Raw genomic sequence first — 25,147 nt, 5'->3', positions numbered from 1 at the left:
ACATTGTATTTTGTGACTGCTGAAGAAACAACTGAATCCATAACCAGCCTCCTGACAAGAAGAGCTCAAACTCAGAAGCCAAAAGACCTGACTTATTGATCTCATCCGTGTTTGTTTGCTCCAGTGGACAGAGTTGTTCACATGAGGTCAAAGTACACAAGAGCGCAGGGTGACTGACACATGCTTCCAATCATTGAGAGCACACTGTCCGTCATCCCGTCTCCATTCTGTCCAGTCCAACAGCGGAGGAGACATGTGGCTGCCTGTGCTGTTGCTGCTCGTCCTCATTACCCCGATTCCAGCGGCTGATGGTGAGTGCTGCGATGACGTCATGCTCCAGGATGTTGCTGTGTAGCAGGAAAGGGAACACGATGATTCGATTCATGTGGCAAAGGAAGATTGAAATGATGTTGTCATCGCATGTACCACTGTGTCCAGCTTCACTTCTTTACTCACCCAGCAGAGTCGTGCATGGATCGCTGTGAAAATGGCTTTGACTCGGAGAAGAAGTGCCAGTGCGACTCCATGTGCAAGTACTACGAGAGCTGCTGCTCCGACTATGACGTCACCTGCGGCATGATGAGTGAGAGACCAGCGCGGGTCCCGCATGAGACCCTGTATGACTCATTTGTTCCTGCTTGGCCTCAGCTCGAGGAGACACTTTCGTGGAGGACGACGACGACGATTATCACACACCCACGCAGCCGGCCTTGCCGACTCTCCGTGGCGGTCAGTGGGGCCCGACGCTGGTGCCAGACCTGCTTCAAAGACCACCTGCAGGAAGCCAGATAGAAATGACCAAGCCCCAGAGAGGACCCCCTCCTTCGGTGTCAGCTGTTACAGCAGCAAGGCCCAGCATCTCAGGCCCCCGTACTGCAGCCCCAGACCCTGACGCTGACCACTGCAGTGGAAGACCTTTTGACTCCTTCATGAGGGCCAAGAACGGCTCCGTCTATGCTTTCAGAGGTAAACTTTGCTTCCATCAACCAGACAGACAGTAAAACTCAGCTCTTTCAGGCCAGCACTTTTTTGAGCTGGGTCAGAGGTCAGTGCTTCCTGGTTATCCCAAACGCATCGAGGACGTGTGGGGGATCAGCGGACCGATCGATGCAGCGTTTACACGCTTCAACTGCCAAGGGAAGACGTACATCTTCAAGGTGAGCGGCACCACTGGACCGTCAAGATCAGGTTTCAACTGCCGTCCATCCCGACCAGGGGAGCACGTACTGGCGCTTTGACGACGGCGTTCTGGAGGGTGGCTATCCACGAAACATAAGCGTCGGCTTCCAGAGGATCCCTGACCACGTGGACGCAGCGTTCGCCCTTCCTGCCGCCGGCTATGGCAGCAAAGAGAAGGTCTACTTCTTCAAAGGTAAAACCTCATGGTCGACCTCGCAGTCGTGGTCATGAAGCGTAACCTTTGGCTCTTCCAGGGGATCAGTACTACATCTACGAGTTCTTACACCAGCCGAGCCATGAGCAGTGCGTCACCATGTCTGAGAGTTCACCGTCTGTACCCTTCAGGAGCTACACCGGCGTCTACTACAACAACTATGAACATGTCTTCAGAGATCTCTTCTCTGGTGGTAAGTTCAAGCACAGCGCTGAAGAAGGATGGAGCTGCCTTTGTCTTCATGTTCTTGGTCTTGTTTAGTGTCGCAGCACGACAGCCATCACAGCTTCATCGGCAGAGACTGGAAGGGCATCACATATCCGGTGCACGCAGCGCTGGCCGGCAGGATTCACGTCCCCTCCGGCCGCTGGACGCCTGGGCGCGGCAGCCTCTACCTGCCTGACCAGCAGTGGGGCTTTCAACAGGGCCAGCAGTGGAACCAGCAGTGGGGTCGGCGGAGACAGAACCGCTCCCCACAGTGGGGCTCCATGGCCGAGCAGGGCATGAGCATGGGGGAGGAGATGGCCAAGAGAGGGATGGAGATGGGGATGAGACTGGCCGAGAGGAGGATGGAGATGGAGGAGAGGCTTGGCCAGGACTGGGGGAGAGGCTGGGATCAGGACTGGGACCAGGACCGGAGGAGAGGCCGGCAGAATAACAACAGAGGGAATTACGATCGTCGAGGGGACAGGAGATACTGGGAATACATGCGCAGGAGTCTCCCTACTCAGAGCGTCTACTTCTTCAAGGGAGGTAAGTCGCAAATACTTGGAACTTTTACAAAGTTTACACATGGCATCCGTCAAAATGAAATTATTCTGAGAGATATGAGACGGTTTAAATCAATAAAAGAATGCATCAATGAGTAGTGATGGGCCGATGAGGCGTCATGAGACACTATCCTTATTTTTAGAGCTCAGTAGGTGGCGCTGTTGGTTTAAAAAGGAGGTGAAGTTCCATTGAAATGGTTGGTCAAATCCAAAGATTTAGACCACAGAGTGCCATCTAGTGGGCTCTGAAGATGAGGACAGTGTTTCATGAAGCCTCACCAGCTCATCACCAGTTGAAACAGAAAGGAAATAGTAGGTGGCAGCAAAAAGAAGGGAAAAGGAAGAGCAAGAACATGTTGCTGTGGGATCAGCCTTGTCACCACGGAGAGAGAAGAAATGCAAGTCATTCATGAATCTTCCAAGCAACTCGGGGCGAAAAGAGCTGATCTTTTTTATGTTATTTGTCACTCTATTGTACACAAAACAGTCAGCAGGTGACCTTCTTCGATGACTGGGTCGACTTGCTTCTGTCTCTTATTCCAGATCAGTACTACCGAGTGAACCTCAGCAGCAGGAGAGTGGACCTAGCGATGCCGCCATACCCACGATCCATCGCCAAACATTGGTTCGGCTGTTCATCGCTGCCCTCTGGAGCTGAGAGGAAGTAGTTTTAGAAGGTTATTTGAATGTGAACATACTGGGGCTGCACTGATGTTTCACCAGCTTTTGGCAACATTGAGCCACAGTCAAAGTCCGTGCAGCTTATCTCAGACAAAGTTCAGGATTTTTTTTTTCCCAACTGATGTTTGCTGAAGTGACCCACTTTCTCAGCGCGGCAGGATGATACCAACACCACTGGGTATTATAAACCCTGTTTAGTAAAATAAAGGCGAGGAACAAAAGATTTGACTGATTGGACCTCTACAAAAGTTGAAATTCTTAAGTAAATATACAGTATAGAAATGTTAATGTTTTTTAATATACATGATTAATACATTGTGGTTCAGTCTGTATCTACCCATCATCTTCATGAAATAGTTTGTCATTGTAAATAAAGTCGTGAAATCTGATGAGAAAGTTCTTTGTAGTGTCAAAATGTTGATACTTTTTTGTATTCAGTGTTTCATGTGGAGTTTATTAAATGTTCTCTCTCACATCTGTGTCTCCAGTCTGTTAAAAGGATTTGTCTCAGTAGCTTCAGAGCTTGTCATGTGACCACTCAAGTCAAGATCAAGGTGAGTTGAGGTGGAGGAGTTTGACAAAAGAACTGGGAAAATAAGTATTAATACGTACTAAATGTCATGTTTGGCTTTTATAGCAGAAATGATCTGAATCCTTCCTCCCTGTTACAGGAGGGTTCATACTGTCACGTGGTAATGAAACCCATCTCTGTTCAAGTCAAGGAAATCTTTGTGGGATGGAAAGAGACGCAGGGCGGGCAACACGTGCTTCCAATGATCAAGAGCACCAGGTTCTTCATTACTTCTTCACTTTGTCCTCAGGCAGCAGAGAGGAAACATGCGTCTCTCCCTCGTCCTGCTGTTTGTTCTGTTCACCGAAGCTTCAGCTGCAGACGGTGAGTCTTGATCATAGCAACACACTGATGCAGAGTCACTGCTCATCATGAGATGATAATTCACTGTTAGTGACTGATACCTGGGGATTGCTTCACTTTAGCTACAAAAATATGTACATAAAGTATCATTGACTGAAGAGTGTATCTTGTAGTATTTGACAATGATGTTAAAAAAAACAGATTTTCTTTTTCTATTAGTTAACTATTAGTTAAAAAAATCTATTTTGTCTTACTGGTTAATTAATTGACTGGCATTTTCCATTTTAATATTCTATTTTTGACTGTAAATGGCACACACGTTTTTATTGTTATCGCTGACATGATGCTTTCCCCAGCCTCTCAACCCAAACCCAACCATCCAAAACACACGGCTAACCTAAACCTTAACCAGGACTCTGAACCAAACTTCAATCTAGTAATGAATTGTTATTGTCATTTTGAAGTCTTCACCCTCAAATTTAGGTTTGGACCTGTGGGGACCGGCAAAAGGTCCCCACAAAGACATAAGTTCCCCTCAATGACACACACACATTTGTCTTTCTATTTTAGTGAGGACCATCATTGGCATGCATTGATATAACCCTTTCCCCAGCCTTTAGTGCCTTTTGTGTTTCAAGTGAGACACATGAAATAACTTGAAATAAGCCTGTAGTTTCATGCTGGTTCCCTATTGCTGATAAAAAACGTTACATGTTTGTTCCACCATATTGACTGAGACTGACATCTGGTGGACGATTCACACAACGGTTTGTGTCCGCAGGTGAAGATCCTGGAACCTTCATCGCTCCAAGGCATCTGGTGGATGATGAGCCTCAACAGCTCAGACAACCTCAGCCCCGTCCCAGAAACTCATTCCAAATGAACAAGCCTGTGAGGTTACTGGACGCCATCATTCAAAGCCTCCCCATCCCGCGGGATGAGCCGCTGACCTCTGACATCAACGGCACCACTGAGGCGCCCCCAGCTGCAGGGTCCACCACCACTGCAGCTCCAGACCCGGACGCCGAGGTCTGCAGCGGTCGGCCGTTTGACGCCTTCACCCAGTTAAGTAACGGCTCCATCTACGCTTTCAGAGGTGAGTGACTCGGTTCTGGTGATGAAGCTGAAGCCTCACTGAAGAGTTTGGATTTTCAGGGCAGTATGTTTTTGAGCTGGGCCAGAGGTCGGTACTTCCTGGTTATCCCAAGCTCATCCAGGATGTTTGGGGCATGACTGGACCGATTGATGCTGCTTTCACCAGATTCAACTGTCTCGGGAAAACCTACATCTTCAAGGTGAAGTCAGGTTTGGAATTAAAAAACGTCAAATCTTAAATCGCATTTTCCGTGGAAAACGTAGCAAGAAAACATGTGTTTATATCCATATGAAATGGTCCAAACAGGGCAGCCAGTACTGGAGGTTTAACAAGAAGGGTGTCCTGGATGAAGACTACCCGCGGGACATCAGCGTCGGCTTTGATAACATCCTCTACCCCTTTGATGCGGCCTTCAGTATCCCTGCAGCTGGGAACCATGCCAAAGAGAAGTTCTTCCTTTTCAAAGGTGAGGCCTCACTCTTCATATCACAAGGGTCATGTAGTCACGTACGTTGGTCAGCACAATCTGATAGTCACTGCAGAATAATGTAGGCATAGTGACCTTTGATGATATGGAGCAGCAGCACTGACAAGATAAAAGGAAGTTTGGCTGTTTAAGATGTGGACATGTCTGCTGTGTATTTCTGTTCAATGACCCTTTGGATGCTTGGCTTCCTGCTAGCGGAGCAGTATGCCACATACGAGTTTGTCCACCGGCCGACACCAGATCAGTGCCATTCCCCCTCAGATGGTAGCCTGGAGGATCTTCTCAGCGAGCCCGTCTCTGACTGTGAGTTTGATTTCTACACGCTGAAACTGGGGTTTGGAATCTGTCTGAAGCTACCGTCAACCTCCTCAGTGCCTCAGCATCACAGCAAACACCACTTCATTGAGAAGGACTGGAGAGGCCTGAAGTCCCCGGTGGACGCCGCCCTGACCGGCCGAATCATGCAGCGGCCCAGGAGCGCGGGTTCTGACCACCTGTCTGACCAGCAATACCAGGGGTTTGGACGGCAGAGAGGGCAAAGGAGAGGAGGCTTGTCGCATGAAACGGGGTCCGTCGATGGTGAAGAAGTGATGGACAACACAGATGACGATGACGGTTTCCGGATCCAGACCGCCTACTTCTTCAGAGGAGGTGCGACCACAGCCACTTCTGCTCCGTTAGCTCGCTGAGCTGCTCTTTACTTTTCATCAATATCACAAGTAAATAAATGAAACAACTCCAGGTTCAATAGTGAGTGAAAGTGTGACGCATTTGTCAGAGCCTAAATGCGCTTCTTTGATTTTTGGTTTAAAAAAGTGAATAAATCATTCAAGTTAATTTAAAAACAGATAACATTTATCACAATATATGTTATTTATTTTGGAAGGAGGGATTGAAGGGCCTGCAGTTTGCAGGTGTTTCTGTTCATTTGTGTGGTCAGTTTTCATTTGTCAGTTGAATGGGGTGACTTTCGCTACGTTGTTGTTTGGATGCTTCAGTGCCCTCTTTTTGTATCACCTTTTTTACTGTTTGGCACAAGTAAACTGTTGAAACCTTTACAAAGGATTCTATTTGAATGGGAATATTGAGAGTGTCAAACCGAGCTCCATTGTGTGGATATCTACAATATTTATACTCAATATCCAAACACCCATGTTCATGAGGAAAAAAAGCAAGTTAATATTGTCATTTCTTCTTGAACCCACAAAAGTGACGGAAAAAAAGCCTCAGCAAATCTCTTCATTTTACTCAGTACTATCAGTCAGACTGAAGCAGATCAAAGAATCTGACTCTATACAACCCCTTATTGATTCATTCATTCGTCTTTGTTTTTCAGCTAACTACTACAGAGTGGACCTCAGCAGCAAGAGGGTGGAGCCCGGGGTGCCTCCGTACCCCAGATCCATCGGCAAATACTGGCTGGGCTGCACTGATGGGAGCTGAGCCCAGACGAGCCAGCGCCGACCCGACTGCCCATCCACTCACATTTTCTGCTTTAATACGTTAATGGCAATGTTGCCGTGTGAATGGGGCGTATCATCTGCACTGCATTTCTTCTATTGTGGGAAACATGACAAATATACCTGTAGACGCCACTTTCCAAGCTCCGACTCGCTGACTGTTTCCTTTATTTCACTTTGCTCTGGCAGCCGATTTAAAACTGCAATGTTCGATCAGAGAGATTTCTGTCAACACTGAATTTTGCACCGCATGCCTCGATCTTTTGATGACCGCTTGCAATAAAACATCATAACAAAACACGTGTATAAAGTCTGTGTCTGAGCTCAGGATTGTGGGACCAGGATGTTTTCATAACAGGGTTCATCACGCTCACCCACCTCCGCTCCCGTGCTGACCTCTGAGAGAGCCACCGCTGGTGCTCCCACAGTCAGGTACCCGCTCTCTGAGGGGTCCACACCGCCCGATTGTCCTGGATCAGCGGCTGACACCTCAGATACTCTTTTTAAAATGGATGACAGAGGCCTTTTCGTGGCGCCGCCGTCTGTGCTGACCGGGCCTTGTTTCCTCCTGACGGGTTTACAAACGCTCCCATCCCGCCTCAGTGGACCCCCCTGCTCCCACATGCTGGCACGACTACCAAGTTTTCTCCTGGGGGGTTTCACCATTCCTCCAGTGCCTTTAGTTTTCAGCCCCTGATCCTGATCCCTTCTTCTCTGGAGGCTTCCCAGTCGACGCAGCATGGCCTGAACTGGACCCTCAGAGCTGGAGTCTACTTTGGATGCAGGTCTCGCTGCCCGGCCCACCGTCACGTAGACCGTGGTCACTTTATTAGGAACCTCTGCTGGGAAGTCAGGAGCTGTTGTTTGAGGGGCTTGTGAGTCTTCATCGACTTCCTGGTCAGTTAACTCTACATCCTGTTTGTCTGCTCCCTGTACAACTTCCTCTCCTCGCTCAAGTCCCTCAGGCGCCTCTCCAGATACAGACTGCTCTCCTTGACTTTGGAGGGAGGACATCATGAGAACCCCCCATGGAGTCTTGGGTTTACGGTTGTGTGCAGTCGAAGCGTTCAGGTCCTGAGCGGATCCACGTCTTTCTTTAGGGCTGAACCGTGTTCCCTCAGCAAAGGACACGGACGGCCGCTTGGCCTTGGCGATGCTGGAGGTGCGAGGGATGTTGAAGGGGGACGCCATGTCCTCGGCACTGAAGCTGGACGGGTCCAAGAGCATGTTGCACTTGGAGCTCACTTCCTGGAAGTCGGCTGTTGGCGCAAAGTCTGAAATGAAGACGTAATTTGTTTAATACCAGCTGACCACTAAATGTTTTGCTTTCCCACCTACAATGATGTCCTTTGACTGACCTTTTGCTTTGTCCTTAGTGCCATCATTTCAGTCACTTGACCAAGGTTTTGGTCAAGGTGGAGTGAAGTTCATTTTTAAATCAACATTTATAGATTTATTTTTGCACCAAATCTCATTTTTCTGTTTTTTTTTTTGTGTTTTGTTTTTGACATTTTCAAACCAGATGAACTCAAGCGTCTCATACTCCCTACATTTAGAGCTGCATGGGCCTTGGGTTAGGGTTAGGGTCAGGGTCAGAACTAAGAAGGAGCCCACCTTCTCGTGGAGGGACGCAGTAGAGCGCCTCCCCCTCCTCTTCATCACTGTCGAAGGACGAGCCCTCCGTCACCCAACCCGAGGAGGGAGGCTCAATGAAGCTGTGGTTGAAGGTCAGCTCCGGGTCATGATGAGATACTGTGGGCGACACCATCAAGAACATAAATCAAATCTGGAAAAGCATGTTCTTCCAATACACTGTGAAGTGGATAGTGCGTTGAAGGCATTTCCTGTTGAAACTTAACTGAGCTGGGACTAATAAAGAGCATCTGATCTCTTGATCGTGGGGGCAGCAGCTGCGGTAAAGAGGGCCACATACCCAGGTCAACTGAATGTCTGGAGCCGGCCAGGGTCTGTCATCGAGCATCTTTTGAGCTGGACATGCCTATCTAACCTGCCATGTGAAGGAGCCGCAAGTTCCACTAGCTAACTAACTCAAAGGGCCGAAGTGGGCGCAGGTTTGAGACTGCTGAACAAACCCTTCTACGCTTCATCTTCTGGGTTTCGGATGACTTTGAATATATATATATAGAGCAGTGAGAAGTATCCACCAACCTGTGACACGAGGGAGCCCAGTGGACCAGCTGGACACACAGGGCAGGGCCGCGCTGACGTTGGCTACCACGCTGTAGACATGGTACTTCATCCTGACGAAAACTCCTGCGTCAGTCGCAGAAGTACTGAGAAAGAGGTTTTTTAAAAAAACAAAATCAGCCCCATGTCAAAGCAGAAATCATACTGGGAAGCATTTATGAGATTGGTATTCTTTTTATCAACTGTTCATTGAAACGCCTGAAATATACTGTTTTAAACTTTTAAATGATTGCATTTTACCACAGTTTTCTTTGTGTCTTAAAACACTACTTAAAACAATAAAATGCCTAAATTCATTATTTTTATTAATTTGGTTTTGTGTTAAATATTTCCTCTTTTTGATGCCTTTAACTCATTTTTAACTCAACTGTCATATGGTTTTATCTTTATTCTTCACGTTTCTGTGACACTAATACGACAGTGAGTGTATAAATAACTAGAGGATGAAGGTGCCGACCTGTCTTTCCCTTCAGCTGGACGTCCTCCACAACACAGGCAGCAGCAACAGACGCCGACGAGTAACAGCAACAAAGGAACCAGCAGACCAGCGAGCAGTGCTCCCCGACCCCCTGAAACACAGGCCAGGTTCAGTGTGAAGCCTTTTAAACTGCCAAAGTGAGACGCGGTCTCCACACCGCTGTGACAGGAGCCGGTGACGGGGTGGCAGCCGACCCCTTCAGCGCAGTCACAGACGGACGAACAGTTGAGTCCAAACTGCAGCGCAGAGCAGCTGCTGTTGCAACTGCAAGAAAGGACATTTGTTTTTGTGGGTTTTATTCACAGCAACAAGCTACAACTATGTTGTACTCCACCTCTAATAGAGAGAGTGTGTTGAAGGAGTCTTTGACAGAATAAAACAGAATGATCTTCTGCCTCTTATAACTAGTCTTGGACTTATGAGGCTTCATGAGACATTGTCTTCATTTTCACAGCCCACTAGATGGCACTGTTTCCTCTAAAAGCTTTGGATTTTAACACCCATGTCAATGAAACGTTAGTAATTTTTTAAACTGACAGCGCCACCTACTGAACTCTATATATTTCATTAAGCTATTGAAAAATGTAACGCATTGTTTTTTTTTGTATTTTAATATGTATCGTCCCCCAAAAGTGCTTACTGACAACCAAGATATTACCAGCCATGATTATTTACATGGTTTATATTATCACTAAAATAGCGTCTACATAAGTTTCTGCCAAAAATTTGGACACTGAAACACGCGACGCCATCGTGACATTTATGAACTCGGGATCAATGCTGTTGATGTTTAAGTCTCACCTTTCTCCTTGAAACCCAGGCTCACAGATGCATTTTCCTGTCACATGATGACAGTTGCCATGGAAACAGGGTCCGCAGAGGAAGCTGCAGGCGTCTCCGTACGTCCTGTTAACGCAGGCCGCCTCACACCTGCGAGAAGATGAGTGAGAAGAGAACAGCATTTCAAACCTTATAAGTTCAGGTCCGGCCTGATGTGCTATTTGTTGCCAAACAATAACGTGTGTAACTATTAAAATGCAAACTGAAGCTCTGGCCCCCCTTTTACATGACCTCTTGGAATCAATCCCACTTCACAAATTGTGATCACCTGACCACATAATTCCACTTAATCAGATCATCCAAAGTATTTCCAGCAGCACTCGCCTGAATAGTATTGAAAGTACAGTTTATCTGCGTGTAATTGTGTTAGACTGAATCCAATTTTAAAGTGGGAAAACAGTGTTTTAGTTACTGTTCTCCTAGTTATTCACATGATTTCTTTCCTGTTTGTCAGTGAGTCGAGGTTAAGAACTGTAGCTCCATGATTCTGAAGGGATCTGGAGGAGGAATGGAGGTGCTGGTCCAACAAGCTCAGTCAAGCAGAGACAAGCTCAGAAGCTGCAGAGGCGTCGGTCGTGACAAACTTTTGCCTTCAATTGAGATGATTTTATGTGAGATTATTTAGAAATAAAACGCTTAATTCATTTCTATTTTCACTCGAGATAAATCTCATTTATATCTGTTTTGATTTACAAAAAGCTATGGTAAGCCATTTTGAAATGTTAAATTAGAATATATTTTTGGATGATCAACTGAGCTGTATTAGAGCAAAAGATGTCAAAACATATCTCATGATAAAGTGCCTTTACATCACATTTAATATTGTTCCGATACCAGGAAAATCACAACTCAAAAAGAGAGAATCAATAAAATATATAGATAGATATATTATATAGATATATAAAATAAAGTAACATATAAGCAACCACCAATAACATTTTAGCAACATAATGAAGAAAGATTTAAGACTCCTTGAGGGCCCCCAGTCGCGGTATGTAATGTGGCCCCCAAGCAAATTGCACGCCCCGATCATACCAAAAATAGGGCAACAGGTCGAGCACCTACCTGGGCCCAGTCCAGCCAGGCTCACACCTCCTACACTCCCCTGTCTCATGGTGACACGTCTCGTTGTTCCAGCACCGCAGACATGTCTCGCGGCACCTGTCACCGTAGTATCCAGCCAAGCACCTCTGGTCGCACCGAGGGCCCCTCCAGCCGGGGGCACAGGCCGCACAAACGCCCTCAGAGCGCGAGCATGTCTGGTTGGACCGGCAGTGACCGCAGCTTGGGATGAGATGAGTCTTAGATTCATGGATTTACAAGTTTAAGTCGAAGCTGTTCAGATCTCGTACCTCATTTTACAGCCGCTGCCATATTTCCCAGCAATACAGGGCTTGTTGCAGTAAGTCCCATTAAAGCCTGGATGACACACGCAGACCCCCGTGGCCGGATCACAGTCGCCGTGCCTGAGGTCACAGTTGCACCTCCAGTTGCAGCTGGGCCCCCACCAACCCGCTGCACACTCACAGGCGCCTGTCCGTTGGTTGCACTCGGACAGGTGACAGTTGCACGAGACAAGACATTTTTGGCCCCAGTGACCCCTGTGACACTGACACCGCCCGGTCTTCTGGTCGCAGCCCGGACCCACTGAGCCACCGGCGGCACACCCGCAAGGCTTGGCGCAGGTCGGCCCCCACCATCCCGTGTCGCAGGTGCAATTCCCGTTCAGGGGGTGGCAGTGTCCGTGGCGAGCGCACCTGCAGGAGAACTGGCAGCGGGGACCCCAGCGATTGGAGTTGCAGGTGCACTCTCCTGTGGCCGGGTCGCAGCTGCCGTGAGGGTAGCAGGGACATTGTTGTCGACAGTCTGAGGCCCAAAACTCTGGAGGACAACCTGTTCAATAGAGTTCATTGGTCTCTCTAGCCTGTCGGCAGGCGAGAGTGCATTTAATAAAAGTACCAAAGTGACTCACGTGTTTTACACTGAGCTCCATAGAAGCCTGGTGGACAGCGGCAGACTCCGGGGTAGACGCAGAGCTCCTCCTGCTGACAGGCCTGCTCGCCCTCACACACCGCTGCACGCACCACATGTCAGCCACAGCAGCCGTAAATAGTCGGTGGTGATGGGCCGACGAGGCTTCATGAAACAGTGTCCTCATCTCTGCTCTCTTTGAATTTGACCAACCATTTCAATGAAACCTCAACTCATTTATAAAGCAACGGCGCCGCCTACTGTACTCTAAAAATAAGGACACTGTTTCATGAAGCCTCGTCGGCCCATCAGCAGTAAATAGGCACTCAAACTCACCTGTTGTGCATTCACGCCCCTTTTGTCGCCATCCAGTGCAGCAGACCAGAGTGGAAGGGTTCCTGAGTGACAGCATAAGATGGCCTTTGGATGTTGGAATTAAATTACCTCTGATGACAGGAACGTGCTGCACCTCAAGTGAGTGCTTTCAATCACTTCATTTATTTATTTTACCCTCCTACTTCATTCATCTTTCGTGGGGTGCATCTTTTTTTTTTATTTATTGTAAACTATGTTTTATCTTTAACACGTTTCTTTTCATTTTGAGTCGTTTTTATGGTAGTTTTGATGCAGGTTTTTCAGAATATTATGTGAAACATTTAAATAAAAAGGTGATTTTATTTATTTTAGAGCCATCATCTGAACTAAACAAGTACTGTACATATGTGGGAAATTGTGAAATTACTCACAGGTTAAGACGGACTGTAATAGTTGAACAAATTGCTAGATTATTTATTTATATTCAGGCGTGAACGGTTGGTCCAACAAACAAATATGTATACAGAAAATCAGCATTCTCCGTGGCCTAAAACAATCCAGGTATTAATTAGCTACTAGCATCTCAGCATAACAACATGTTTTCGGACGCACCATGTGATTAACTTCAGGTCAGGGTCAAACGTACCTGGGGTTGTGGCAGACGTTCCTCCCAGCTGGGTCGAGAGTTTCTGGCGACGCTAGCACACACAGGAGGGAGACACTCACAGCCTTGAGAAGAAGCTTCATGTTCTCCAAATGTAGCCAAGCCGTGGTGTCCACCGTGGCTGAAACTGCCCGTCTGACTTCGACCCTTCCCCAACGCTCTACACTGAATGAGTCGTCCCGCGGCTCCAGGAGGGTCCAGAGGTCCAAGCCACGGAGTTTCCTCTTCTCGTTTCCTGGGGAAGTCGGAGTCGCTTCCTCCTATTCAGCCAGAGGCACAGCTTTTTAAAGGTCCTGTATTATGGCAAACCAACCTTTCCTAGTGGTTGGTACATTGTGTTGTCTTGTTGGCGTCAGTGTGCATGTGATGTGTGAATTAAAAAATTATCGATTGAATTATCCCCCTCCTCATTTGGCAGCAAAAGGGCGGTGAGGAGGAGGCCATCAAAGCTCGGGAGCTCAGGAGGAAGGCGCTTCAAGCGGCTGCCACGTCTATTCAAACCTGAATAGACTCAGGTGAAATAGAAATACAATGAAGGAGGCTTGTCCTCATCCAAGCCAGAGGACAGCAAAGGCCAAGATGTGTCAAAGGAATCGTGTCACGTTGAAGAATCCATCATTCTTTGTCCAAGGAACAACAAACGCACATCGGACATGTACACATTTAATACATCTAAAGCTACATTTGTGTCTATATTGTCCTTTGTCTAGCCATATCTTCACCTCCACCCAAGTATGTGGGCTCCATTGAAAACACAGGAAATGGGTCCTCCATTGCAAACACACTAACATGGACAGTGGGGGCTCCATAGAAGTGTTGCTTGGAGCTTTGGAGCGCCATCTGGCTGGTCTTGGTACTGAGTAGTGTGTCAAATCAAGACGACAGACTTTGGGAATAATCTATTTCTTGTTCTTTGTGACTCTTAGGCAGTGTGTAAAATAATCTCAGTATCACCTCATGAGTATGTGTAAATCAGTGTGTTTTGTTAGCCCTTATTTTGTGCACCGCCTTTGTTTCTGTGTGTAAAACTACGGGTGTCCATGATCTGTCATGTGTCATGTGCCATGTGAGGAGACACATATGTGCTACAGAGCTCACCTGTCTGAATAAGTGGCATGATCCTGCGAAAAATGATGAAAACAATTTGTTGTAAATGTCATTGTAAATGTCGTTGAGTTTAAATCGGGATTACCCGATTGGATCATCATTTGTTTTGGTTTGAATCGCCCTCCTCCCTCGGATGCGTGTCTCCTGGCATGAGTCAAGATGAGCTGGCAGTTGAGACACAACGGTTAATGGTTGACCCCTGCACACTCACAGGTCACGCTCATGCTTTGCAAATGTGATGAAGACCTGGCTGAGAGTTCAAGGACGAGGAGTGAAACAATGACTACAGCGGGGCTCCCAACAGGAAGAGGCAGATGTGTGTGTCTGCTGCACACCTTTCATTTGAGGCCACCTGAGGAAAACATACTGGCCCCTGCACAACACTGAGCCGCCTTCTTTAATCTGAGAGAAAAGAGATTTTAACAGGGTCTGGGAGGACGAGGGCCTCTGCCAAATCAGAACAAAGCCTTGGAGAGACGTTATCAGAGTCAAGGGCCCGGTAATTTATTACCTGTTGCCCTCGGGCTGCTGTGTACTTCAAGTCCACGGAAGCCCAGAGGTGGATTGACAAGAACAAGAACAGGAAGGAGGAGTTTCGATCAAAGATCATGGAAGTCAATGCAGAACTATCAACTCTCTGCTCATAAAATATTGTAATGACCGACGTTTATATTAAACCTTGAACGCATATACCACAATAACGTGGCCGTTTATCACTTCCCCAGCTACAAATGAACTCATATCATTTGTATAAACACCAGGAAGCGTGATGCAACTCTGCACGAGCCCCTGGTCAGCCTGGTTTGCTTTGTCCTAAAGCCTTAGTCTTTGACTGACATCTGGTGGTTTACAGTTGCACATGCAAGAATCAGAGCAGAGCTGTAACAAAAAGCCTGAAAAACGTCTTCATGTATAAAAGGAAGCAGATTTAAAATTAAGTTGTGATCTTTAAATCAAGGTCTAATTTTCTGTGTTGTTTTTTTTTGCTCGTTTATTTGAGTACGTAAGATAGATTTTTTAACAACACCATCCAGGTGCTAATATAACATTTATGTGTTGTTTTTTCTTAAGAACACGAAATTATTTTCCTGATGAATGTTTTGAACGACCTGAAAAGTCGGGGCCCGTTTTGACAAATCCGACGCTCGTCCGACACCCTGAATGCAGCGCGGCATGATGACGTAGAGCGCCGCTGCTGTGTTTGGTTGAGCCGAAGCTCCGGGATCCAACAGTCCGTTAGCATCGCAGATAAACACCACACACGGGTGGCAACCAGCTGTTCTAGCGCCCCGGCAACTGTACCAGCCTCGAAGTGAACTCTTACTGCGGCCAGGGCCACCATGTCCGAGACGTACGGTACGTTTGCTCCCGAACGTTATTTCATGCTCCAGCGGCAGCTAGCTGTAGCTGTTAGCCACCCCCGCTTGTGTTCTCCTGCATCCCTGTCTGCTTGTTATTGTGCTCATAAGTGCGACAGCTCTGGATTTAGTCACGTTACTGCATTAATTCTTAATCATTTTATTTGTCGCCTATCCAGAAACCAAGGTGTGACGATGTTTCAGTGTTGAAAGTTGGACTCACTTCAGTCAGCAACGCGTCAAAACAAGAACGGTTCGAGTTGGTTCATGAAAGTAGAGCAGGCGGTGAGGAATCAGTTGCCGTCACTCGTGTATCAGATAAAAGGGGATGTTGTGACAGTGAGGCCTGAATGAGGAAGTGTGAAGGATTATACTAGATACCCGTGAGTCTGGAGCTGCGGTCGCGTACGTGTCTCCATCTGTTTGGTTTCTCCGGCTGCTCCAGTCACCTATTACCATAAGTACCTTGAAGGCATGTGACTCTTCATACGAATCACCGTGGAAGAGTAGTTCAAAACATGGAACATGTTCCAAGTACTGCTACAACTCACGACTATTTTCATAGTTGACTAGTCACTACTTGAACGATTATTCAGCTAGTCCGCATATGACGCGTGAGCTCTGAAAATAAATAGTTAAAAAAAATGTGAAACACTTATTATTGCAGTTTTAAGTGCAAAAAATTTGTGTGTGTATATGTATGTATATATATATATATATATACATACATATACACACTAATGTTGGAATTCAATGATCCTCGTGGTGTCATGGATATTTAAGAATTTACTATTCACATAAACCATGCATACATTGTCCGTCTTCACTCCATCCATCTTATAACATGAAGGGTAGGAAAGTTTTGGAACCATAAAAGACTTTGGTCTGCATCATGTTGTCTGGTTAATTGTTGGAATCCATCAGCTCACTAAAAATGGACTTGAACACCCTCATGCAGTGCTGCGTTTTCATAGGCTCTGATGTAGACATTGTGCAATAACATTGAAACCTGTGTGAATATACCCTTTTTTATATTTTTGATAGTGATTTTGACAGCGTGTCAAAATATTTTTTTTTTCTAATGGGAATTTATGTCATTTTCTTTGACCAAATTTAACCAAGGATAAAAAGGTTAAAAAGGACACTCCACCTACAATATGTAACCTGCTACGACCCGGTTCAAGGCTGACCTACATAAATGCTCACTGAATGTTGATCTTAGACAGATAGGTCACCACTCATGCTTCATGCTTGCTAAATATTTTATTACTTTGAAAAGGGTACCATTGAGAAGTCAGTGTTTTGGTCAATGAATTGGTGTAAGTATTGTTATTAATTTAGTAATTGAACTATAATTTATCTTAGTAATGTTACTGGTCTCAAATGGCATTTATGTATTTGTCCAGCAGGCTTCGCAATCTTAACAGAACAGACACAGCAGTTTCATCCTGCACGGTCAGGCACTCCGTTCATCATTTCCATCTCACTCCAGCATGAAACATTATACTAGCGGCCTGTAATTTTGGATGTAATAGCAGCTCTAATAGCTTTCATTGATTTCTCCCTCTTTCTACCATCTGTCGTGTCATTCCTCCCGTAGGACCTGGCAAATGGCTAACAGGGAACAGTGATAGCCTTTGTTTGCTCTCCATAGTGCACATTTTTAAATGTTGCTGTATTTACTGTCGACTAGCACGGCCCAAGATGAAGGTTTGAAATCCAACTTTGGGATCAGAGTAGGCGCCTTGTTGGTAATTAAAACACAATCCTGTGTATACAAGTACATGTGCACCAAGCAGGATACGCATGTCGCAATCCTGCTACTGACACCTACTTGCTGCTGAGAGTGTGGTATCCATCTCCAAATGTCACCTAAAGTGTGGTCTCCTCGAAAATCCTGCTAACAGACCATGGTCTCACACAGGGTCTCAGTACAAGTCACGGGTGTGGGCCATTCTTCCATTCTTTTCCCCTTGTGTCCTTCTACTACAACATGCACCGTCCTGCCTTTTTATTTTACGCCACTTCCATGTTACGCTTTTACTCTGAAGCGTTCTAACAATTTCATAATAACCAGTCCAAGCAAAAGGGATTTGGGATTTATTTTAATTTCCACTTTTGGATTTTCCTATTGCCCTTTGTTTTTTATTCTGGATTTATGCTTTTCTAAAAATGTACTAGCTGTGAGTCAGCAGTCACTGATGCATCAGCCCATTTTAGCTGTAAAATTCAGTTCTAACTGACATTCTTTAGCTGTTCAGTTGATTGTTGGCAAGTTATTCAGGCACTGTATCCATTTGGATTTGTATCAAGTTGTAAGCTGGAGCTCTTCTCTTCTCTCAGCTGGTGGTTCCACTGGAGGAGTGGCTCAGCAGCTTTCAGAGCGAGACCTCAGCATGACACTGACAAACTACACGTTCATTTGTCTCCCAGCTTTCCTACAGTAACACAAGATGCTAAACCTTTCAGCCTCAGCCAAGGCTGTATTCTCCTCTAAGATTGTCACAGCCGCATATTTACTCTTCAGGAAACACTTGAAGCTGCCGATTCCAATTCCTGCTGCAATCTACCGTGGCTGTTCTTGATATTGAAATATCCTTGTGCGATTGACTTTTTATTTAAACTAATGTATTGAAGCAGAGTGTCACAAACCTGGTAGTAATCGATGTGTTGGGGTTTATTACAGTGAGTGAGTGAGTGAACAGCTCTGGTGTTATTTAATAATGTGTTCAGAGCCTGACGACGAGATGAGTGGCAGTGGAGACCAGTTCTTCGCTCCATATTTCTCTGAGGCAGTGACAGCTTGATTGTTGTATGCAGATGCCGCCTGGGAGTCGTCCCTGGCTGCCAAGAGCCAGCAGGCGTCTAAAGCAGCCGCGAGCTTCTGATTCTGTCACCTCGGCTGTCATGGCCGTTGACAGTGTGTGGATGAGATCTAAAGCTGACGGTTGCTTCAGGAAGGGGAGAAAAATTCAAGTGCTTGTCTTCACCTTCGATGTGTTCTTGGAGACTGAATAATATAACCCCCGGCTCGGGCTGGCGGAGGAAACACCCACTTGTACAAACATAGGTGTAAAATTTAATGAGCTGGAGGCTGTGCTGTGTTGCCCATCAATCTCATCAACTCTGGCCTTTTCTTATAAACAAGACCAGCTCTGGTGACCTTGTCTGGAGTGAAACGTTCCGAGGCTGTGAACCTGTCAGGCTGGAAGCGCTGTGTTTACATTTCAAACATATCTGTTGACTTCATTTTGGAGTATTTTCTGTCCACATTGAACCCAGCGGGATTCAAATATTACCATCGTACCTCACAGTGCAAGTCGGCCAGAGAAGTTTAACAGACGTGGTCATGGAGTCGCATTGTTATTGCTGCACTGTTACCTAACTAAACAGTTTTGGCAGTGATGTAGCACATGACTCACCGACTTGCCTCACTTGTGAAGAGGAAACAAACTGTACCACTGTAAATGGCTAAGTCAGTGCGAGCAATTTAATTAGAATCTTCAGTGATATGTTCATGCGATTACGATATAATTATTGATTATCAGTTGGCTAAGTTCATCCTCAGACTTTCACTGATGGTGAGAGAGAAGTCCTTTGAACAGGAGGAGGCACTGCGAACAGACATCTCATGGGTCTGTACATCTGCTCTTGTGCTTTCAGACTTCTTGTTCAAGTTCTTGGTGATCGGCAGTGCCGGCGCAGGGAAGTCCTGCCTTCTCCACCAGTTCATTGAGAACAAGTGTAAGTTGGGATCTGATGTTCTATGAATGTAAACGTGTAGCACCTGAGATGTTGGATGTCCAGACTAATGGAGCTGTGGTTCAGTTTCATGGGAACATAAGGTGGTTAAAGCCTCATGTTATCTTACTGAAATCGTGTCACGCAGGACAAACTGGCAATGCAAGCTAGCGATAATTATCAAGAGGTGCTGTACACAGTGCCTCTCATATTAAACTGGATTCTCACTGTAACTGAGGTATCAATCCATGGGCAAACTGGAAACATACGGCAGATCCTGAGCATGTTTAATTCCAAAATCAATTTCAGCGAGAGCTTCAATTGTTGCTGCGCATCATGCGGCTAACTGTTTGAAAATGATCATTACTAAATGGTGATGCCCACTCAACTTACTTACTTTGATGTGAACCGTGTTGAGTCCATTTTAAAAGGATGGCAGCCCGGTGATCTTCGTCTCTTACACACCTCTGTTCCTCCTCTGATGTGTGTAGGAGCTGTTTGAAGGTGACGTCTTTGTTTCTTCAAGCAGATGCAGTGTATAATGCTTCAAGACTGGAGTTAAAAGAGTTGGTCCATGATGACGCTCCTCATGAGGTGAAGCCGATTTGTGACTTTCTCTCCTCCTCTTCCTTCTCCCACCAGTCAAGCAGGACTCCAACCACACCATCGGCGTGGAGTTTGGATCCCGGGTGGTCAACGTTGCAGGGAAGACAGTCAAGCTGCAGATCTGGGACACGGCAGGACAGGAGCGATTCCGGTGAGGTCCTTAGATGCCCATGCTTTAGTGCTACAAACTGGAATCAGTCGTGTCAAGCTGGTGTTAATGTCATGAGTCCGGCGACGCTGTGTCAGAGGGACTTAAATGTGTCTTCTGAAATACACTCTGAAATGAACTGTGTTTCAACCTAAATATCTCCTCACAGGTCTGTGACACGCAGCTACTATCGAGGAGCAGCAGGAGCTCTTCTTGTGTACGATATCACGAGGTAAGATTCATTGCTGTCTTTATCTCGTTCAGTTATTCAGTGATTTGTGTATACAGATACAGTTACAACCGTGGTGAATAAATACACATTCAGACACATCTGATGGATATATATATATATATATATATATATAGCGAGACAACGTGTCAACATTTTCAAAAGATGGAAATGAAGTGTTCAAAACTTGCTTTTCAATAGGTTGTTTTCTAGCGTGTGGAGGCGCTGATTCATCTAGAAGCCGAAAAGTTAATGCAGATAGCAGGCAGTTCAATGAAAGGGAAAGTGGATGATTCAAGGCGAGAACTCTCCAGTGTTATGAGGTGCAGTGTGGTGAACCGAGAAAATGCTGAGACGGATGTGCTGTTCTCTTCAGACTGTTTCCCTTTGACTGTTCAGTGATACACATTTTCCTCTGCCCTAAATTTGCTCAACAGTTTGACACCACCGTTCTGAGGTTTCTGGCAACAATTTACTGGATTTAATCTAAAACTCAGGTTAATGTATAAGCAGAGAAAAGTCTCTGAAACTAGTGAAATGTTGACCCAAGAGGTTTGTCTGTTTTGAGGACAATTTTCTTGTTATAACCTAATTTTGCCAAGATAAAAGAGTGGATGTAAACATACCTCAGACTGTATGTGCTCAGTTGGTGACAATCCTACATCAACCTGAGGAGGTTGGCGCTGGACCCACCAGATGTGACCACCTCACTTGGTCTGCGCAGGGGTGGATCAATGTTTCGTACTGTCTGTCACTGGCAGCTGGAGCCTGTTTCCATGGAGGAGAGTTCTGATGTAACAAATATGAGGAGTGTGTGAAAACGTATAGTGCAATCTGATTCAAAACCACTCAGGCTGGTTGTCATTAAAAATCCATTGATATGTATCAAAACAGGTCTGAGAGAAGTTTGAGTGACATCAACTACAAGCGCGTCCCAGAAAGTGTCATAGACGAGGGAAACTGGTGAGATGAGAGCGAAGACTTCCCAGGCAGAGGGAGGAGGCCAGCAAACAAGAGCGTGTGAGGGAGTCGTAGTCGCATTCATCTGTTTCGCAGGTGAAAAGGTTAGCAGGAAGATGGAGGGGAAGTAGCCGCAGAAACAAAGAGGAAGTGTGTCAGACTGCAGCCTGGCGGCTTTCTCCCCGCCGCGTGAGGATGAGGAATGATGTCACTGTTGAGCTGCCAGTGAATCCAGCTGTTTATCATCAGGCTGCTGACCCACACCCTCGTCTGAGGTGCTGCGCTGTGGGCTGATGTCAGGAAATCACAGCCTGGCTGTGGTGTAGTGAGCGCACTCTCTCATCAGGGCTCCCGCCGCAGATTAAGGACAAGGATTTGAACAATGGTCTTTTTTTAAAGATGAAATCTCACCTTCTCACCTCTTTAAACAGAGTGGAAACACCCGAACAAACGGATCACACACACACACACATCATGGTGGTGGTGGTCTTGAACATGAGGCTTTTCGCTGCGTTATTTGCGAAAAAAAATCCCGGACTAAACTTCATAAGTGAAATCTGTTGCACGCGCTAATTCCAGACACCTGAAGAGGATTGGAGGCAGATTTACTTCTCATGATTCAAAACTACAGTATATACAATATGGATGAACTATATGGACAAAAATGTTATCGGGATAAATACATGTTCGTTCTTTTCCATGGGTTGGACACTGCCGAAAAATGACTTTAAAACTACGATCGTGAACCAAAGTCCACCACACTCTCCACATCAGCCCAGTAGTGAGAGCGGCCATGATGTCTGGTTTAGAGACGGAGTGTTGGAGAAGTTGAGATGAAGATGCTGAGGTTGTGAAAAAGTGATTCACCCAACGTGTGTTGTTGTGATTGTAGCGTTGTATCGCTTGTTAGGTGCAGGACTCAGTGTCATGATTCCACTTGCGTTTCCCGGCATTAACTGGGTGACTTCCTGTTGGTGGTCCAGCAGGGAGACGTACAACGCACTGACCAACTGGCTGAGCGACGCACGGACGCTGGCCAGTCCCAACATTGTCATCATTCTGTGCGGCAACAAGAAAGACTTGGACGCCGAGCGAGAGGTGACCTTCCTGGAGGCCTCGCGCTTCGCTCAGGAGAACGGTACGTCTGACTCCACGTCCTCGACCCGTCCTTGGGTGACCGCGCTTGATTCAAGGTTGCTGTGGTTTCTGCCGCAGAGCTGATGTTCCTGGAGACCAGCGCTCTGACGGGAGAGAACGTGGAAGACAGTTTCCTCAAGTGTGCGCGCACCATTCTCAACAAGATCGACTCAGGTACGCTTGTTTGCGAATGGGGTGTGACCGGTGTTTGCACGGACTCGCTCTCACTCAGGCAAACCTCTCGCTCTTCCTCTGAATGGTGCAGGTGAGCTGGATCCAGAGAGGATGGGCTCTGGGATCCAGTACGGGGACGCGTCTCTGCGGCAGCTGCGACAGCCGAGAGGGAGCGCCGCACAGAGCAAACAGCAGTGCAACTGCTAGGTGGGGCCACATCCGCCTGGCCTCGGCACACAGGCCCGAGCTGGCAGGACGTCCTGTACAGGTCAGCCATGGCTGCTTCCTCTTCAGAGGTGGAGTGTTGGAGGCATGATGACCATCAACGCTGCTCCTTTGACAATAAAGCTACCTAACCTAACCTAACCTCTGACGCTTGTCTTCTTTCTTCCTGCCCAGCTCCAGGTGTTTTGCGGTGTCTGGAGACCAAGGGAACCACACCCCACACCCCAGACCACCTGGATGAGCACTCTGACCCCTGACCTTTGGTAAGACACTCGGAGATCACCCTCAGAACTGAGTCTGGAGCGTTACAGGATGTTTCTTCTTCCCGAGCTGGGACAGGTCAAGGGTCGAGTGTAAAGCCCCTCCCACATTTGTACCCTCGGTTTTAGTCTCTGACTTTCCTCTTCTGTTTAACAATCGACGTGGGTCGCTCCAGCTGTTCCAGAACCTGATGTCCCACTATTGCACTCTGCTCGAACCCATCGCCGTGGCTTCCGTTCAGTCAACAAGTGTGTTTTCAACTCCAGAGTGTCGACCGCGGCCTCGGTTCCTTTGTGTGTTCTGTCCAAGATCTGCGCTCTGAAACGGTTTTTACATCACATGTAAACAAACGCGTGGTGTTTCCTGGAGGTTTGGTTCCAAGCACAAGAGACACGGTGGCTCCTGCTCATCCCAGAGTGACAAATGCTGCGGTTTCAAAACACTCTTCCCTCCTGACCTCCTCTGTAACTTGCGCCTCTTTCTCATACCGTATATGGGACGTCACACTCTGGCTGCAGTGCCATGTTTGGGAAAGTGCTCTGCCGCCCATACAGTTCCCTCTCGCAGGCTGGACACCCTTTAATCCGGCGAGGTCGAGCCCCGGTTCATGTGCAACCTCGCAGGATTCAACGGTAACTTGGAGGTGGTTCATCGCTACGGTGGTTCGTGAGAGCATCGGTGACATGAACAGACACCTGAGGACAGTCAAGGAAGAGTCAGTTCCACAATTGAAATAAGGCTCACATGTCAAACATTACTGTTTACGGTAATGTCTTGAAGAAACAAGCAGGATTTTTGGATGCTGATTGGATAACTTCAATTCCCTCAACTGGAAGGGGTCTTCATTACAACCCCCCACTGCTGAATCACGGCTACTGAAGCACCTGCTGCTGTCAGCGCAGACCTCAGAAAAAGATTTGGTCATCGCTGCGACTCCCATCCTGCGGTGGAGACGAGTCCCTTCCTCCCTCCAGAGGTGAACGGTGTATCATCTGGCCACAGGTCGTGGTAGTTTGTCTCCTTCTGCAAGTGCACTTTTACTTTTAAATGTTCTGTTTATATGCTGTAACTATAGATATGTACATTTTACTGAAAACTATATCTATGAAATAAAGATTTTAATTGTGTGCGTGATATTTCTGTCCAAGCCTCTCGCTGTGCGGAGACGTCAGGATGCCGGCGGGGGGTCGTTGCCCATGGCAACATAAAGGATTCTCAAACTGTCGCGGCTGCCTCTCGTATCGACGCCGCAGTCATCCACGTGCGTCACGGGGAAATGTTCTAATCGCCATAGCAACGCAAGTCTGGGTTCCGTCACATGATCAGCGCCTCTGTGGTCGCTTAGTTACTGTGATGTCATCCAACCTGGACGCTACTGTACATCTGGACTCGCCCGATCTGTCTGTGAGGCTGTGTCATGATTTACCAGCTCCCTGAGTCTGTATGTCCTGCTGTGACTGGAATGATTGAGCTGTCACTCTGAGTAGGGGGTGGGACTCGCTCACTTCCTAGCTTTCTCGTCCAAAAGTTTCACACGTAAAGCACCGAGTTATAGTGAATTTTTCGTCTCTGTTGTTGAGTAATGTACTCTCTGTCAGTGTCAGCCACACGTTTTTTAAAGCTCTTGTGGGCCTCATGAAACGACTCGGGGGGCCGGATTCGGCACACAAGCCATGAGTTTGACAAATGCTCTGGAGCAATTGCGGTCCAGTCTGAGACCCCAAAGTGAGCCCATGCAGATATGCTGATATCAATAGTGTGATTTTTCATTTTTATTAAATCTGAATGTTCCTCTCATGTCTGCTTATTCACTCATTCATCCCGTCACCTCACTGTTCGCCTCCTCCTGAACTGTCGGTCAGATAACAGGATGTGCGTGATGAAGATCGAGTGTCCCGTCTGTCCAGATTCATTCTTGCGGTCCAGTGAAGGAGCAGCCTGAGTGCTCTTGAGCAGCAGAAGAG

General features: G+C 46.8%; 4 protein-coding genes across 5 annotated transcripts; 3 read left to right on the top strand and 1 right to left on the bottom strand.

The window, feature by feature from the left end:
• Positions 1-177: 177 nt before the first annotated feature.
• On the top strand, positions 178-3,319 carry LOC128764085 (vitronectin-like). 2 transcript variants are annotated; one of them, XM_053873535.1, is made up of 8 exons: positions 178-311; positions 464-583; positions 649-966; positions 1,018-1,157; positions 1,216-1,372; positions 1,434-1,586; positions 1,655-2,146; positions 2,707-3,319. In XM_053873535.1, exons 1-8 carry the CDS (start codon positions 254-256, stop codon positions 2,829-2,831), a joined length of 1,563 nt encoding a protein of 520 aa, XP_053729510.1. In that variant the 5' UTR covers positions 178-253; the 3' UTR covers positions 2,832-3,319. The 2 variants fall into 2 exon arrangements, with proteins under 2 accessions (XP_053729510.1, XP_053729509.1); XM_053873534.1 differs by having other exon boundaries at positions 195-311; positions 461-583.
• On the top strand, positions 3,273-7,059 carry LOC128764086 (vitronectin-like). The gene is made up of 8 exons (XM_053873536.1): positions 3,273-3,398; positions 3,666-3,739; positions 4,500-4,814; positions 4,874-5,013; positions 5,121-5,280; positions 5,497-5,604; positions 5,674-5,952; positions 6,638-7,059. Exons 2-8 carry the CDS (start codon positions 3,682-3,684, stop codon positions 6,742-6,744), a joined length of 1,167 nt encoding a protein of 388 aa, XP_053729511.1. The 5' UTR covers positions 3,273-3,398; positions 3,666-3,681; the 3' UTR covers positions 6,745-7,059.
• On the bottom strand, positions 6,194-13,685 carry scarf1 (scavenger receptor class F, member 1). Its single transcript, XM_053873533.1, has 11 exons — positions 13,220-13,685; positions 12,595-12,656; positions 12,260-12,361; positions 11,640-12,180; positions 11,353-11,571; positions 10,249-10,377; positions 9,605-9,711; positions 9,427-9,538; positions 8,931-9,055; positions 8,376-8,513; positions 6,194-8,035 (listed from the first exon to the last, which is right to left on the bottom strand). The coding sequence occupies exons 1-11, from the start codon at positions 13,318-13,320 to the stop codon at positions 7,086-7,088; spliced, it is 2,586 nt and encodes an 861-aa protein (XP_053729508.1). The 5' UTR covers positions 13,321-13,685; the 3' UTR covers positions 6,194-7,085.
• A 1,845-nt stretch (positions 13,686-15,530) lies between these two features.
• Positions 15,531-24,964, top strand: rab4b (RAB4B, member RAS oncogene family). The gene is made up of 8 exons (XM_053872702.1): positions 15,531-15,700; positions 19,366-19,446; positions 20,086-20,200; positions 20,367-20,429; positions 22,370-22,524; positions 22,602-22,697; positions 22,789-22,965; positions 23,097-24,964. The coding sequence occupies exons 1-7, from the start codon at positions 15,685-15,687 to the stop codon at positions 22,902-22,904; spliced, it is 642 nt and encodes a 213-aa protein (XP_053728677.1). The 5' UTR covers positions 15,531-15,684; the 3' UTR covers positions 22,905-22,965; positions 23,097-24,964.
• The last annotated feature ends 183 nt before the right edge of the window (positions 24,965-25,147 follow it).

Source organism: Synchiropus splendidus, chromosome 8, assembly GCF_027744825.2.
Source record: "Synchiropus splendidus isolate RoL2022-P1 chromosome 8, RoL_Sspl_1.0, whole genome shotgun sequence".
Lineage (NCBI taxonomy): Eukaryota > Metazoa > Chordata > Actinopteri > Syngnathiformes > Callionymidae > Synchiropus > Synchiropus splendidus.
Note: the sequence above shows the minus strand (reverse complement) of the source record. Positions and strands in the feature narration are given on the sequence as shown.